The sequence below is a fragment of the Muscardinus avellanarius genome (genome assembly GCF_963383645.1).
Source record: "Muscardinus avellanarius genome assembly, chromosome: 3".
Lineage (NCBI taxonomy): Eukaryota > Metazoa > Chordata > Mammalia > Rodentia > Gliridae > Muscardinus > Muscardinus avellanarius.
Genome location: NC_137788.1, coordinates 111,565,711 through 111,582,892, shown reverse-complemented (window position 1 = coordinate 111,582,892; position 17,182 = coordinate 111,565,711). Strand labels below are relative to the sequence as shown.

The 17,182-nt window shown below is 46.9% G+C and overlaps 1 protein-coding gene across 1 annotated transcript in view; it reads left to right on the top strand.

The window, feature by feature from the left end:
• Nucleotides 1-16,055, top strand: part of LOC308260239 (interferon-activable protein 203-like) — a gene marked incomplete at both ends in the record, with an annotated part of 37,368 nt that extends 21,313 nt beyond the window's left edge. The window contains 2 exons of the mRNA XM_080691549.1: nucleotides 12,945-13,020; nucleotides 15,934-16,055. Coding sequence (XP_080547675.1) covers nucleotides 12,945-13,020; nucleotides 15,934-16,055 — 198 coding nt within the window. The remainder of the gene's footprint in view (nucleotides 1-12,944; nucleotides 13,021-15,933) is intronic.
• Between the last annotated feature and the right edge of the window lie 1,127 nt (nucleotides 16,056-17,182).

Sequence of the window (17,182 nt, the reverse complement as noted above, 5' to 3'; positions counted from 1 at the left end):
CACGAGCACTCTGCTCTGTGCAAACAGTACTCACAGCATTGACATGGCTGCCCGCCCTGTGTCCGCGGTCACCGCAGGTACTGTAGTAGACCCCCGAAATTATTAAAATAAAAGGCCCAGATTTCCCTTTTCCTAGGAGTGTTCCTCAAGGCCATATTTCAGAGGCAAATAAAGCTCCAGAGGCTGATAAGCAGGAGAGTGGGTCTCTCTTTAATCAGCCAACATCCAGGAAGTGAATTCTGGCTTCCCAGTCCCTGGGCCATAAACAGAGACATTTTAACCTTACACCATTTGGCCAAGTAACTCAGAAAGGAGTAAAAGGGGGCTTACACCTAGCAGGCCTGTGTTATAAAACCCAGAAAAGTATTAAAATAAAGTTGTCTTGTCCTTCTCAGCAGGCTGATGCTCTGTCTCCACTAGAAAGGGGCTCCCCACTGGTGCCATACCCTGGCTGACCCCATGGACCTGCAAGGCACTCTCTTCTCTCTGCTAAGCATCGGCGATCTGGGTTTGGGGAGGGAGCAGGAAACTCCTAAACCTAGACTCTTAGCGAGGGATGTAACTACAGAGAGGCGGCTTGCAAGAGGACGGGTCTCCAGGCAACTGTCTGTAAAAGGGGAAACAGGCTCTCGCTAAGTTGCTGAGGCTGGTCCTGAACCTGCGATCCCTCAGCCTGTCAAGTGCTGGCATCGCACGTGTGTGCCATCACCGTCACGTCTGGTGCGTGAGTTCTGTATTGAGGCATTTTAGGAAAGTCTATCTGAGCTGTGAATTCCCGGCTCCTGTAGACGGCGCAGCAGGCAAAGGACACTGGGCTGTGTCTGCCATCCAGCTCCTGGGCCCTCTGCTGGGTACCAGCTCCCACGGACACCTCTGGTCCCGTCTGTGTGCTCAGAGCTCTCTTTACCACGCTCTGAACTTTCCTCCTCCTCCTTTCCTCCTCCTCCTCCTCCTCCTCCTCCTCCTCCTCCTCCTTCTTTTTAATATTCCTGCTTTGTAGCCTGTATTGAAATATACCTAGATTGCTCTGTCTGGGATAGAAACATATGTAACTTGAGAGCCTATTAATTAATTAATTAATTTAGGAGTCTTGGAAATTCAACCCAGGACATCCTACCTCCGAGCTACACCTCTGTTTATTTGGAAGCTCGGTCTCGCTGAGTTGCTGAGGCTGGCCTCAAATCTGTGACCCTCCTGCCTAGCCTCCCACAGACTGAGCAAGCACACACACCACGGTAGTCAGAGTGACTCGAGAGCTCTAAGGAACCTGATTGCTGTTAAGTGGGGAAATCTACTGTTCAAACATGATAATGGATGCCAGGAAGTCAGTAATGGGCAGCGCATTTGCAATGCTAATTATTTAATTGGCGATGTTGCATATTTTATACCACCAGGATTTTCCCTAGAAAGGAGGTAGGAGAGAGAGGAAGGAGGATCTCCGCTGAGTCCTGAAACAGGTGGCTACAGGTGCTCATCCGCATGTCGGGGGGAAACCAGAGACGGGAACTGGATGAGCGTCTCAGCTATTAAATCACGGGACAATCTGAGACATCGCATCGCAGGCATCCATGTCTATAAACGCTCCCGTTACCATAAGCCGGACTGTGAGCTTCATACAGTTAAGTCAGACTCTCAGAAGACTTCACCACTGAAATGAAGGCCGCTGGTTTTTGAAGTCGCAGACTTTGTTTTGGACCTAGTGTGTGACTCTGAAGGCATCCATCTACCGTGCTATCTCGTGCCAAAAAAGGTTTTCCTTCTTAGCTGCCCAAGTCTTCTCATTTGTGACTCAGGAAGGATACTTGGAAGCCGGGCGTGGTGGCGCACGCTTGTAATCCCAGCAATTGGGAGGCTGAGACAGGAGGGTCACGCAGGTTCAAAGACAGCCTCAGCTACTTAGTGAGGCTCTCAGCAACTTAGTATGTCCCTGTTTCCAAATAAAATATATAAACTTGGTCTGAGAGTGTAGCCCCGAGGTAGAATGCCTCTGGGTTCCACCCCCAGTACCCAGTACAAAAATAACAAAAACAAAAACAAAACATCTGGGTAAGGTAAGAAGAATGGGAGTTTGAGCCGGATGTGGGGTGCACACCTGTAATCCTAGTCCTTGGGAGGCTGAGACAGGAGGATCGCAGGTTCAAAGCCAGCCTCAGCAACTTAGAGAAACCCTCAGCAACTTAACAAGACCCTATTACAAAAAAAAAAAAAAATATATATATATATATATAGGCTGGGCGTGCATTTGGGAGGAGGATTGTAGTTTGCGAACAGCCTCAGCTACTTAGTGAGGCCCTTTGCAACTCAGTGAGACCCTGTTCCAAAAATAAAGAATAAAAAATAGGGCTGGGGGTGTGGCTTGGAGGTAGAATGCCCCTGGATTCCATCCCCAGCACGATAATAATAATAATAATAATAATAATAATAATAATAATAAATACATTAACAAATAAGTAAAGAGGGCTTGGGGTGTGGCTTGGAGGTAGAAGCTCCTGGGTTCAATCACCAAAACCCTAAGAGAAAAATCTAAATAGATATCTTCAGGGCTTGCACTCAGCTGCAGAGGAGAAAAAAGAGATGCCTGCTTTCTCCTTCCTGGAGCCATGGTGTCCCAGCCCCGTGAGGGATCACCTTCATTTTCTCATTTTGTAGATATCCTGACAATTTATGAAAATACAGTTTAAAAAATATCCCTGTGGTATATCCGCTCAGAGTCGGGCCGGCTTAGCCATCCCATCGCAGATCAGCTGTGGAAAGCCGGCCGCCTGCGGCAGGCTCACGCTTAAGACCTCCTGATACACAGCCGTCATCACAGGGATCTTGGCACCGACACCCAAATCCTTCCGAAGCAGCGTGGCTTCTCACTCCTTCTCCATCTTCCCGCTGGAAAGATCAAACTCTAAGCGTCGAACAGTCGGCAGGTTCCAATCCCAACACTCCCGGTATTAGACCCGTACCACACGCCGGGCATGGAGTGGGCCCTAGAACACGAGACAGAAAATGTTAGACACAGTCCCTTCCCTCCCGGAGCTTAAAATCCAGAGGGTGTGCTCTCCAGTATAATTGCCGCCAACTATATGTGGCTAAGTTTAACACTTATTGAAATTAAGTAGAAGTCAGGGGCACTCTACCTGCGAGCTACACCCCCAGCCCTATTTTTTTTTCTTTATTTTGAAAATATAAAGGATCTCACTTAATATACAATAATATACAATATACATTATACACATATATTGGATGTATATACATTCTTATATAAATACATTATACATATATATGATATATACACATTCATATATATATATATATATATATATATATATATATGCCAATATTTTTTTTTTTTGGCAGCACTGGAAGAACCCAGGGGCATTCTACCTCCAAGCTACCTCCCTAGCCCTATTTTTATTCTTTTTTTTTTTTTTTTTTTTTTTTTTGCAGGTCTGGGGATGGAACCCAGGGGCATTCGACCTCTGAGCTACATCCCTGCCCTATTTTTTATTCTTTATTTTGAAATCGGGTCTCACTGAGTTGCAGAGGGCCTCACTAAGTAGCTGAGGCTGTCCTTGAACCGTGATCCTCCTGTCTCAGCCTCCCGAATGCTGGGATGACAAGCGCGCGCCACCACGCCCGAGTTTACGCCAACAATAGGGCCTCTATTCCTGCAACCAAGATAATAAATTGTGAAAAGTCAATACAAATTAGATGTGTCTGATTGAAATTCGTTGTAGGAATTGAGACACAAAATTAGAGTAAAACACACATCAGGTTTTGAAGATGTGGGACAAAAAATGTAAAAGACATTATTAATTATTTTTATGGTGATTTCACGGGAAGTGATAGCACTTGGAATACACTGAGCTTAATCACATGTGTTATTAAATTGATTTTGTTTCTTTTTGCTTTTTGTTTAATTAAATGTATTATTAAATTGATGTTGTTGTTGGTTGATTTTGCCGAGTGTGTGTGTGTGTGTGAGAGAGAGAGAGAGGGGGGGGGGTACTGGGGAGTGAACCTAGGAACATTCTATCTCTGCCCTATATCCCTAGCCCTTTTTTATTTTTATTTTTATTTTTGAACTACCCTTGCTGGGTGGCTGAGAGTCTCGTTAAGGTGCTGAGGCTGTCCTCAACCCCAAGATCCTCCTGTCACAGCCTCCCAACTACTAGGATTACAGGAATGTGCCTCCATGCCTGGCTAATACTAACATATTTTTAAAAAGAAAGAAGCAAACATAGAAAAGGAGATACTATATGAAAATAAGCAAAACAGTAACAACAATCCAATACATAAATTAACCCAATACATGGAGATTAAATCCACCATTAAAACAGAGTATCAGAGCGGGGCGTGGTGGCGGCGCACTCTTGTCATCACGGCATTTGAGAGGCTGAGACCCGAGGATCGTGGTTCACAGACAGCCTCGGCTACTTAGTGAGGCTCTCCGCGACTCAGTGAGACCCGGTTTCAAAATAAAAAATAAAAAAAATAGGGCAGGGGGTGTAGCTCAGAGGTCGAATGCCCCTGGGTTCCATCCCCAGACCCGCAAAAACAAAAACAAACAAACAAACAAACAAAACCAGAGTATCAGGTTGGACTAAAGCAAATGGCAGTTTTTGTGCTATTTATAAAAGACACAACTAATGCAAGAAAATACTGAATGGCTGAGAAGGACAGGACGTGAAGAGGTAAATCAGTCAGACACTCACTGAAAAGTGGCCAATAGAGCTGTATTAATATTAGTCAAAGAAGACTTAAGACAAATAGCATCGTTAAAGTTCGCATGTCACTGCGATGATTAAATGCTAAAGTCACCAAAGTCCTGGAAAAATTCTAAACATGTCTGCACCTCATTAGACAGATTCAACCAATATAAAAATCGATAGACCTTCATGAATAAATTCACAAATTGCCCATGATAGTAGTGGTAGATAGGAGCACCCTTCTCTCGATAATAAATTACTGTCCGTGTAGGTAAAAAAATTTTTTTAGCAAAAACATAGAAAAGTTGAACAACATAATTAACAACTCTGATTTGATGGAATACTTAGAAATGTGTTTCATACATCCAAGAGGTCTATAAAAATATCTCAAGAAGCCGGGTGTGGTGGTGCACGCTTGTGATCCCAATGCTTGGGAGGCTGAGACAGGAGGATCGCACTGGTTCAAAGCCAGTTTCAGCTACTTAGTGAGGCTCTCGGCAACTTAGTGAGACCCTGTTTCCAAATAAAATATACAATGGGTCTGGGAGTGTAGCCCAGAGATAGAAAAGCCCCTGGGTTCCACCTTCAGTACCACCCCCCCCAAAAAAAATAAATTTCGAATAATAGTTACCATTAAAATCTAATTTGCTCCCTTAATCTAAAGAATTTAGCTATGGCTCCGGGAAAAATAGGGTCCAATCTCAAATAAACTGAAATAACTTTTTTTTCCTGATATGTAATCAACTAACAAATTAAAATGGGCAAGAAGAACAAATAAGTTTTCCCAGCCGCAGGACTCCAAAGTGTGTGTTTCTGGGCCGGCAGTCTGCCGCTTCGGCCTTTCTTTAAACAGAAGGCTGTACAATGGAGTTTTGCATTCTGAGGTTTTTAACCTAATGTTACATCACAGGTACTTTGTCATACCACTGTTCCTCTCTTTTATCTCAAAATAGCTCCAACCACTTAGTTTCTCTCTCCAGCCAGAAATGAAAGCCCTCCTCTAGGTATAAATTCCCATCAATATGATACCTGCAGCCCCACACACCCAGGAAACCAGAGTTCCTTTCCCACTCAGCCCGGGTCAGCCCCCTGAACAATGTATTCTAATTCCTCCTGTAGCCCAGTGCTCTGAGGCTTTTGTTAGGGCCTCACTGGAGGGAAAATAAAAGGGCCTCTATTCCTGCAACCAAGAAAGCTTGGCATCAGACCACCTGCAGCGCTCTCTTCTCTAAAACACACTCAACAGTCTTTCCACCATGCAAACCCCTAACTACGGCCTTCCTTCTAATTTTCTGATTAGCAACGACTTCCAGGAGCAGTTCTAGAAAACTCTTCCCAGCCTCACCGCCCTGGAAGGTCTGGCACACAGCAGCCCGGTCGCCAGGTCAGAGACCCAGGACGAGCAGGTGTCTTGCCGGGGTGGAGACCCACATCGGATGAACTCTTCATGAATTAATGGCGGGATCGCTAGACAGCAAGAGAAGGGTGCCGCTGGCGACTGTCCCAAGGATGCTTGGGGAGCCTGGCCATGCCGCTGGGTGCTGAGCTGGGTAAGAGAAGGCGCCATCGTTAGAGGATTCTGAGGCTCCACGGGCACCGCATCTTTGCTTTCCTGTTTCTTTTTCTGAGCAGCCTGAGCAGTTGTGCTACCTTGAGGTCTCAGCCAGATATTCCAGGTGAACCGAAGCGGAAGCCAAAAGCTCTCCCCTCACTTTTTTTCCCTACGTTTCAAGAGAATTCAGAAGTCCAAGTAATGGGCAAAACAACGCACAGGTGTCTCGTGTCCACGGTTTCTATTTCATACTGTGTGTGTGTGTGTGTGTGTGTGTGTGTGTGTGCGCGCGTAAGCTACTGTGGATGGAACCCAGGGGCATTCTATCTCTGAGTTACACCCCCCAGCCCTATTTTTGTAATATATATATATATATGGTTTGTTTGTTTGTTTGTTGGCAGTTTGGCAGTACTGGGAATGGAACCCAGGGGCATTTGACCTCCTAGCTACACCCCCTGCCCTATCCATTATTCTTTTTTTTGAAACAGGGTCTCACTGAGTTGCAAAGGGCCTCACTAAGTAGCTGAAGCTGGCCGAGAGCCACAATCCTCCCGTCTCAGCCTCCCAAGCGCTCTTGCTTCTGAGCCGCCTTGGCCTAGCAGAGGCGCATGTCACCATGACGCCAGCTGTCCAGTCCCCGGCACCCACAGAGTGTTGCATTGCAGAGAGCTCCCCCACCCCGTCCTTGCTTCTCAGAAGAGACAGAACTCAAATGGAGAGCAGGTGCGGGCAGGCACTAGAGGCTTGTGTCTGGAGAGGGACACCGTTTAAGGGTGAGGGGCTATGTTCCAGAGGAAGGGTCTGGAAGGGAAAAGCTGTGTGACTCTTCACATAAGAAGCCCTGCCACTCCTCTGACGCCTCCTTCCGAGAGCACCTGTGGATTGAGCCGGGCGGCCCTTGTTCGGCCGCCTTCTACCCTACCTTTGTTGTCTGTGTTGAATTCGCCCTGTTGGGAACTTTCTGACTGGTGGTTAAGCAAAGCTGAGAGTGGGGGCCTCTTTCATGTCACAGTGTAGCCGGCATGGTGGAGCATGCCTAAAATCCCAGTACTCGGGAGGCTAGGATAGGAGGATCACAGGTCCCAGGCCAGCCTCAACAACGAAGTGAGATTCTCCGCAGCTTTTAAGACCCTGTTTCAGAAAAAAGAAAAAATAAAAAGGGCTTGGGGATGTAGCTAGGAGGTAGAACTTCCCTGGACTCAATCCCCGTGCCACAGGTAAATAAATAAAGTGGCAATGTAAAATGTAAGTGGTGGTGGCTCATGCTTGCAATCCCAGGACCCATTCCTAACGTGTCTGAAGCTTGAAGCTAGCCTCTGGCAATTACGGTATCATTTACATTTTAGTTGTTTAATTTTGGTTTTATTATTTATTTATTTATTTATTTTGCTTCTAGGGATGGGACCCAGGGCTTTTCTACCTCTGGGCTACACTCCCAGACCTATTTTATATTTTATTTGGAAACAGGGTCTCACTAAGTTACTGAGAGCCTCAATAAGTAGTAGCTGAGGCTGGCTTCGAACCTGCACGGTCCTCCTGTCTCAGCCTCCCAAATGCTAAGATAACAAGCGTGTGCCACCATGCCTGGCTTCCAGTCCTATATTTATTCTTTATTTTGAAACAGGGTCTCACTGAGTTGCAAAGCACCTCACTAAATAGCTGAAGTTGGCTGTGAACCGCGATCCTCCTGTCTCAGCCTCCCGAATGCTGGGATGACAAGTGTGCGCCACCACGCCCGGCCTCTTCACAGACTCTTTACTGGACCTGTGGCTTCAGGTAAGAAGAGAGTTTCTTCCAGTCTCCATCAGGAAGATGGAGATGGCATGCTGGTCCCTGTAGTGATGACATTTTTATTTGTAATGGATATTCAAGGGTGCAGGCATAATACAAAATAAGGGCAGAGATTTTATTTGCGCCTCCTTGGTGGGTTGGCAGGACTCGGGCTTAGCAATCAGCTACCTGTGTACTGGGGCTCGAGGGGTCTCCAAAGGGTACTCGTTACCAAATTTCTCTAAACCACACTGTGCTCAAATGGCTTCGTTGTTCTCAGGGGTCCGGCCTTCCTGTGGTCCTCATGCCCACTAAGTAAGGGCTCTGAGATGCTCCGGTTCTGGAAGCCCGACGAGGCTCGGCTGGGCAGTCTTAGCTGGTAACTCTGGCTGTCTGGGAAAGCCCTGGGAGAACTGAGAGCAGCCGACATCCTCGCGGGGCCAGAGCACCCGGGTGACCCTGAGGACACCCAAAGGGTACAGGCTACCCCCCAAAAAGCCAGCTTATTTATGCCAGTTCCCAGACACCCGGTTCCCAGCCGCCCTCTGTAGCTTAGGACGTTCCGCTCAGCCTGGGCCCGACTTCCTCTCCCTGCTTCCTCTCAGCAATTTCCCTGCAGTCTCTGCCCTCCCTCCCTTCCTTCCTTCCTTCAGTTCTCCTTAGCCCATTGTGTCCTCAGAAATCATCCCTAATTATTCAGGCTCATTCTGCTTCCTCTCAAAACTTGATGGAGGAAGTCTCTGTACATTCTTGCCTAAGATAGTTTGTTGTACGATGAGTTGGTGCAGCTAGCTTGGCCGACGAGAAGCCGGATCCAGCCTGGAGCCTCGTTCTGCAAGCATCTGAGCTCAGAACAGAACTGTCTTCTTTTTGTTTGTTTGTTTGTTTGTTTGCTTGGGAGATGAGGTTCTGAGGAGTGAACCCATGGATGTTCTACCTCCAAGCTATATCGCAGCCCCTATTATTATGATACTATTATTATTATTATTATTTTATTAGTTATTATGGTGCTGGAGATGATTGAACCCAGGGGCATTCTACCTCTGACTATACCCAAGCCCTGTTTTATTTCATTTATTGAATTACCTTTTCATTTATTTATTTTATTTTTATGGTACTGTGGATGGAACCCAAGAGCATTCCACCTCTGAGCTACACTCCTAGCCCGATTTTTTATTCTTTCTTTCTTTCTCTCTCCTTTCTTTCTTTCTTTCTTTCTTTCTTTCTTTCTTTCTTTCTTTCTTTCTTTCTTTCTTCCTTTTTTTCTTTCTTTCGTCTGGTACTGGAGGTGGAATCCAGGGGCTTTCTACCTCCATGCCATGCTCCCAGACCTATTTTATATTTTATTTGTAAACAGGGTCTCACTAAGTTGCTGAGAGCCTCACTCAGTAGCTGAGGCTGGCTTCAAACCTGTGTGATCCTCTTGTCTCAGCCTCCCAAGTGCTGGGATCACAAGCGTGCGCCACCACACCCGGATATTCTTTATTTTTTGAAACTGGGTCTCACTAGATTGCAAAGGGCCTCCCTAAGTAGCTGAGGCTGTCTGTGAATTGCAATCTTCCTGTCTCAGCCTCCTAAGTACTGGGATTACAGGCATGCACCACCATGCCTAGCTTTATTTTTTATTTTGAAACATGATCTCACCAATTTGGGCTGAGGCTGGCCAGGAACCTGTGACCTCCTGCAGTCTTTAATCTTCTCTGAACATTTCTCCCCAGTTTACTAACACAGAGGCTATAACAGGTTTATAGAACCAGTTGCTAGCCTCAGCGACACAGCAAGACCCTGTTTCCAAACAAAAAATAAAAAGAGAGCGGGGTGTGGTGGTGTGCGCTCATAATCCCAGTACTTGGGAGGCTGAGACAGGAGGATCACAGGTTCTCTGCCAGCCTCAGCTGCTTAGTGAGGCTCTCAGCAACTCAGTGAGACCCTGTTTCCAAATAAAGAATAAAAAATAGGGCTGGGGGTGTAGCTCGAAGGTAGAATGCCCCTGGGCTCATCGCCAGTACTGCAAAAATAAATAAATAAATAAATAAATAAATAAATAAATAAATAAATAAATAAATAAATAAAAAGAGCCGGGGCTATGGCTTACAGGTAGGCTGCCCTTGGGTTCCATCCCCAATACCTCAAACAAAACAAGGAGTGGCACCTAAGGCCCCCACCACATTTCTCCCCGTGGTTTGGCGTTCGTCATTACCAGAAAAGCTGAGCTTTCCCTCTGGTGGCAGTCTGCTGTTTCAGGGTGTAGAGCATTTGGGCTACAGGATCAACTTCTCAGATAACCGACGTCACAGTCCCGGGGTATCGAGGTCCGCTAAGAGCCAGCACACCTATCTCCTCGGTGCCAGAGAATAGGAGGAAAAGAGGTGAGAAGCCAGGCATGCAAGGCACAAGCAGGTGTGCGGAGAGAGGTCTAAGGTGTGTCCTCTAGTTGCATCCTGGGTGGCAGACCTTCCCAAGCCGTGGGAAGTCAGAAACTGGTTTTATTATTTTTTGTGGTGTGTGTGTGTGTGTGTGTGTGTGTGTGTGTGTGTGTGTGTGTTGCTAGGAACTGAACCTAGGTGTACTCTTCCTCCAAGGTACACCCTCAGCCCTATTTTATTTTATTTATTTATTTATTTATTTATTTATTTATTTATTTATTTTTGTAGTGCTGGGAACTGAACCCAGGGAGCATTCTACCTTTGAGCTACACTCCCAGCTCTATTTTTTATTCTTTTTTTGTTTCTGTGTGTGTGGTACTGAAGATGGAACCCAGGGGCATTCTACCTCTGAGCTACACCCTCAGTCCTATTTTTTATTCCTTATCTTGAAACAGGACTGAGTTGCAGAGGGCCTCACTAAGTAGCTGAGGCTGTCCGCGAACCTGGAGCCTCCTGTCTCAGCCTCCTGAATGCTGGGATTACAAGCGTGCACCACCATGCCCACTTTATTTTATTTCATGTTGAAAGAGGGTCTCCATAAAATGCTAATGGCCACTGGTCATCCCCATTTGGAAAGAGTCTCTGCTCCTTACAAGACCCCTTGAAACTAGAACTTGTTCCCATGTTAGAAACAGCAAATTAAGGTTCAGGAGGTAAGAGCCCTGGCAGAAGTCATGGGCCGCCGGGTTGTAGAGTTAAGAGTCACGGCCAGGTCTCTGCTGCCATCTGTCCTCTCTCCCTGGCCCTTGCATTCCCATTTAAAGCCTTGTGACCCAGCCAGGTTTGGGGGTGCATGCCTGTAATCCCAGCATTTGGGAGGCTGAGACAGGAGGATCATGGTTTGCAGACAGCCTCAGCTACTTAGTGAGGCCCTTTGCAACTCAGTGAGACCCTGTTTCAAAATAAAGAAGAAAAAATAGGGCTGGGGTGTAGCTCAGAGGTAGAATGTCCCTGGGTTCCTCCATCCCCAGTACCCCCCCCAACACAAATAATGAATAAATAAAGCCATGTGACCCTGGTCACATGTTTTAACCCATCTGAACTTTACATTAGAAAAAAAGACTTCCCTTAGTTGTTTGTTGGTTTATTTACTTGTGGTCGAGGAAGACTAGTTAATGGGGAAAGGGTTTCTGTTGAAGAGATGCACCTGAGAGCTTTCAAAGGAACTGGAGATGTTCTCATTCGAAGCTGGCGGCCGGGACCTTCAGTGCTTATTCTGAGATTGTAATCAGGCTTTTTAAACTGTCCGTGTGCATGGTGTGCACTCCTGAGTCTACACAATTTGCTTCACAATAAAAAAAAAATGTGACTCAGCTGTGCCCGGGGCCCCTGGACAGCCCTGCTCCCCCCAGAGCCAAGTGACATCACTCGGCTGCAGTGCCCTGAAGGCGTGTCTGTGTCAGTCGGCTTTGCATCACTGTGACTAAAATACCTGGTGACAGCATCTCAGAGCAGGAAAGATGTACTTGGCTCAAGTGTCAGAGGCTCAGCCCAAGGCTGGGGCTCTGCTGCTCTGGGCCTGGGGCAAAGCAGAATGTAATGGCAGCGGGAGAGGTGCTCCACTCCTGGTAGCTGGAAGGAGAGAGGGGGGGGGGAGGGAGAGGAGAGAGGAGAGAGGAGAGAGGAGAGAGGAGAGAGGAGAAAGAGATGAGAGAGAAGAGAGAAGAGGGAGAGAGAGAAAGAGAGAGGAGAGGAAGAGAGAGAGGAGAGAGAGAGAGGGAAGGAGGGAGAGGAGAAAGAGAAGAGAGAGAAAGAGAGAGAGAAAGACAGAGAGAAGAGGGAGAGAGACAGAGAGAGGAGAGAGAAAGAGAGAGAGAAGAGAAAGAACAGAAGACAAAGAGGGAGAGAGAGAAGAGAGAGAGAAGGTCATTATTATTATTATCATCAGTAGTAGTAGTCCTGGGAATCAAACTCAGGGGCACGGTACCTTTGATTCACAACCCTAGCCCTTTTTAGTTTTTGTTTAGAAACAGTCTTGCTATGTTTCTGATGCTGGCCTCAAACCTGTGATCCTCCTGCCTCAGCTTCCCAAGTACTGAGATTACAGGCGTGAGCCCTGCATGTGATTATTATCATCTCCTTTTCCCTTCCTTCCTTCCTTCCTTCCTTCCTTCCTTCCTTCCTTCCTCTTTCTCTCTTTCTTTCTTTCTCTTTCTTTCTTTCTTTCTCTCTCTCTTTCTTTCTTTCTTTCTCTCTTTCTTTCTTTCTTTATTTCTTTTCTTCTTTCCCTCCCTCCCTCCCCCTCTCCTTCCTTCCTTCCTTCCTTCCTTCTCTATTGTGTGTGTGTTGGAGATTGAACCCAAGGGCATTCTTCCTCTGAGCCATGCCCCCAGTCCTATTTTATATTTTATTTTGAAACAGGACCTTGCCAAGTTGCTGAAGCTGGACACGAACCGCGATCCCCCAGCCTCAGCCTCCCAAATGCTGGGATTACAAACATGCACCAACGCCCGGCTGGCTCTCCCGTACCTTTACAGCTAATGGCACTTCTTCCAGGAAGGCCTCCGCTATCTCTCCTCACGGAGAGCTCTCTGCAGCCCACATCTGTCTTCCACGCTGCACAGCCAACTCGGTAAGGACCAGGGTCACGCCGGTCCTATTCCCCCAGGACTCCCAGGGTCTCTCCTACCTCCTGACCCATGGCCGGCACTGCATAAAGACAGGTCCTGGTCAACGAACCGGTGCTGTTTTTCGTGTAGATGATTCGGTATGCTTTATAAAAGCTGCATTTCTCGAAACACCACGTGAATCATGACTGAATCTGTACATGTAAAATGATGATAATTAAGAGTTATCGATGGAATTCCAGGAGAGGAAGCAGTCAGGGCGATTTACCCCTCAGACCCTCGCATAGAAATACTTAACAAAAACCTCGAGCTGGGCGTGGTGGCGCACGCTTGTAATCCCCGCACTTGGGAGGCGGAGACAAGAGGATCGCGCAGGTTCGAAGCCAGCCATGCGCGCTGGCTTAAGAGACCCTGTTTCCAAGTAAAAATATAAAAATAGGTCTGGGAGTGTAGCCCGGAGGTAGAAGGGCTTCCAGGAACCCCAGTACCACCATAAATAAATAAATAAATAAATAAATAAATAAAATATAGGTGTCTGGGAGTGTAGCCCGGAGGTAGAAGGATTTCCAGGAACCCCAGTACCACCAAAAAAAAAAAAAAAAAAAAAAAAAACAACCTCGAAATTAAGGAGCAGCTAACAGATGTGGCCGAGCAGCCGCTGAGAAGCCGTCTTCCCAGCTGCTGTTAAGACAAAGCACCAGAAATCATTTGTAGCAGACCGGTTGTCTGTGTAATTAGCTTGGAAACTATGAAGAAATACACATTTTAGTCAAAGAACACAGAGGGGTGTGGGGTAGGAGGCAGGTGGAAAAAATCCAAATTTGAGGGACTGCTAAAATTAGACACTGCTGAACCTTGCCGTCGTCGGGCTCCTTATCACTTGGACCTCATATAGGATATTTTTGGTTTTATTTTGGTTTTGTGGGGTTTTTTTCCTTTGGTACTTGGAATTGAACCAAGGGGTATTCTACCTCCAAGATGTATCCCCAGGCCTTTATTTTTATTTGGAAACAGGGTTTTGCTAAGTTACAGAGGCTGGCCTCATACCCGAGCATCTCCTGTCTCAGTCTCCCAAGTACTGGGATTACAGGTGTGTGCCACCCGCTCCTCACCTTTATATATATATATATATTTTATTTTTACTCTTTTTTTGCAGAACTGGGGATGGAACCTGGGGACATTCTACCTCCAAGATACACCTCCAGCCCTGTTTTTACTCTTTATTTTGAAACAGGGTCTCACTGAGTTGTAAAGGGCCTCACTAAGTAGCTGAGGCTGGCCGTGAACTGAGATCTCCTGTCTCAGCCATATTTATATATCTCTAGCTGGTACTCCAAATCTCATTTTTACTATCGCAGGTGAACCTGACATTTTTTGTCTTCTTTCATATACGGACCTTGGATAAGGTTTACAGACGATGAATTCATTTAAACAAGGTAGATGTGGTATTTGACCAAAGACCAAAGTCGAGTTGGAAAAGAACACACTTTAAAGCGACTGCTTTGACCCACAATTCTAGAAAGGGAAAGAACCTCTGCAGATGAGTCTCAGAAACCAGGACCAAAAACACCCTAGACAAGAACTCTGCTTTTGGTTTTGCAAGGGGGGGGGGGGTAATCACATTGGTAAATAGAATCGGAAGTTCCAGCAGGTGGCGCCCTGGACCGGTTCATGCGAAACAGGACCAGGGCCTTATTCTATGGATCAAAGCCGCCTCCCCTGGGTGACACACACACTCAGGCCACACAGGCAGGAGGGTGGGAGCTGTGGACCACACCTCTCAGGAGCCCACGAAGCACGCTCGCGGGGACCCTCGGCTAGTGAGTAGAGTATCGACGGCACTGAGAAGGGGGCAGTCCTTACGGAGTCCACACAGGGATGCCCAGGGCTATGGATGTGAAGTCCATCTGCCTCTCAAGGCCAGCCCCCTCCAGACGTCCTCAACACAGCCTGCGAAGCATCTCCATCCCTCGGCCATTCTACCAGGCTCTCCCCTGCCCCAGAATAGTCCCTATGCTCTTGTTAAACTCTCTCTCTCTCTCTCTCTCTCTCTCTCTCTCTCTCTCTCCCTCTCCCTCTCCCTCCCTCTCCCTCTCCCTCTCCCTCTCCCTCTCTCTTCCTCTCCCTCTCTCTCCTTCCCTCTCTTCTTCTTCTTCTTCTTCTTCTTCTTCTTCTTCTTCTTCTTCTCTCTCTCTCTCTCCCTCCCTCACTCCCTCCCCCCCCTCATACCTAGTTCAAGGTTTAACACATACTAAATAGTAGGTCCTAATCATCATTGCAAGATTAAATGAACTAATGTCCATGCATTCAACCTTGTGGTTTCCGTCTGTTGAATCCGTCTCTAGAACACCTCCCTTTTTATCTCTCACAACCTCATTGTTTTTAATGCGGTCCTAGGGACAGACCCCAGGGACATTCTACCTCTGAGCTCCACCATAGCCCTATTTTTGATTCTTTATTTTGAAACATGATCTCACTGAGTTGCAGAGGGCCTCGCTAAGGAGCTGAGGCTGTCCACGAACCGCGATCCTCTGTCTCGGCCTCCCGAATGCTGGGATGACAAGCGTGAACCACCATGCATGGCCAACTGTCTGCTATTTTTGATGTTACGTTCCCCTCCTGAAACCTGATATACTGACGCAGCAAAAGAGAGATGAGGTTATTAGGAGATGTTAGCGATTCCCAGAAGATACTCCCCTGAGAGGCAGACTGAAGAGAATCCACCGCAGGGAATTCTCCCCAAAAGGGCTCTGGACAGGGAACCCGGCAGCCCAATCCCTGCTCTCTTGTCTTCTCCTGGCTCCTTGAGCACTTGTCTTTAGCTTGATTTCATCTCCCAGGACCCCTTCCCACCTTCTCCATGTAGACAGACGCACGCACTCTCACACCTGGCCTTAAACTATGTGGCTTGTGCACAGCCCCGGACAGAAACCCGCGGGCCCACACTGATCAGACGGGGGCGGCGGCGCTCTCGGAGATGAACCACTTCCAAAAAGACTTCTTGCATTTGTGGACTTTCACATTTAGTGCCAGGGATTAAGCGGATTGCTTCCTAGGGAGAGACCAGGTGTGCATCCCCGTCACATAAGTTAAAAGCCGTGAGATTTCAGAGTCAGATGCAGGCCCTTGTCTCGCCTGTAAGATGGCTGCTCTGCTGGGCTCATGGATGCCAAAGTCCCTTTTCATAATCGTTTATGTATCACCACTCATGTTCTCAAAAGAATCATCACAGAGCAGCATTTCCATCCCAGAAGAAAAATCCCAACAGACCGTCAAGGAGGACATGGAGAATTCCAAGATAATCTGTTCCATTAGAATTTCTGGGAATGCTGGGTGTGGCAGCATACACCTGTAATTCCAGTCCTTGGGAGGCTGAGACAGGAGGATTGCAGGGTTGAAGTCAGACTCAGCAACTCGGGGAACACCTCAGAAATCTAGCAAGACCTTGTTTCAAAAACAAAACAAAACATAACAAACAAACAAAAAAAAAAAAACCAGCCAAGTGTGGTGGCATACATAATCCTAGTACTTGGGAGGCTGAGACAGGAGGGTCTGGGTTCTCGGCCAGCCTCAGCTACTTAGGCCCTATGCAACTTAGTGAGACCCTGTTTCAAAATAAAGAATAAAAAAATAAGACTGGGGTAAAGCTTCGAGGTCAAATGACCCTGGATTCAATCCCCAGCACCACAAAAAGTTAGGGTGTAGCTCAGAGGTAGAATGCCCCTAGGTTCAATCCCCAATAAAATAATTAATAATAATAACAATGATAACAATAATTTACTAGAATTACTAAGGACATAAACAGTGCAGTACTGTTTTAGAGAACATATTCTGTTTGTTGTCGATGTTAAGGGAACATGTTCACTGGTAGGCTGATAACTCTTGTAATGATTATAAATAAAAATAACTAGTTCTTAGACAAAGTGTGAGTGCTCCGTGCAGGTCAGCTCCTCAGAAAAAATAAAGCAGGTCTGTAGGTGGACGCCGTTATAAAACTCCCCGTTCCCTGGTGATCGCATAAGTTCCCTTAGAAACCACAGCGCCACACCCCGCTGCTTCTGCAAGGCCCTAGGCCCAGACCACTGTACACCTGCCCCTGCCTGTGCCCAAGCCCGTGCATTCCCTACCCACAGCCAAAACACAACGTGTGTGTGTGTGTGTGTGTGT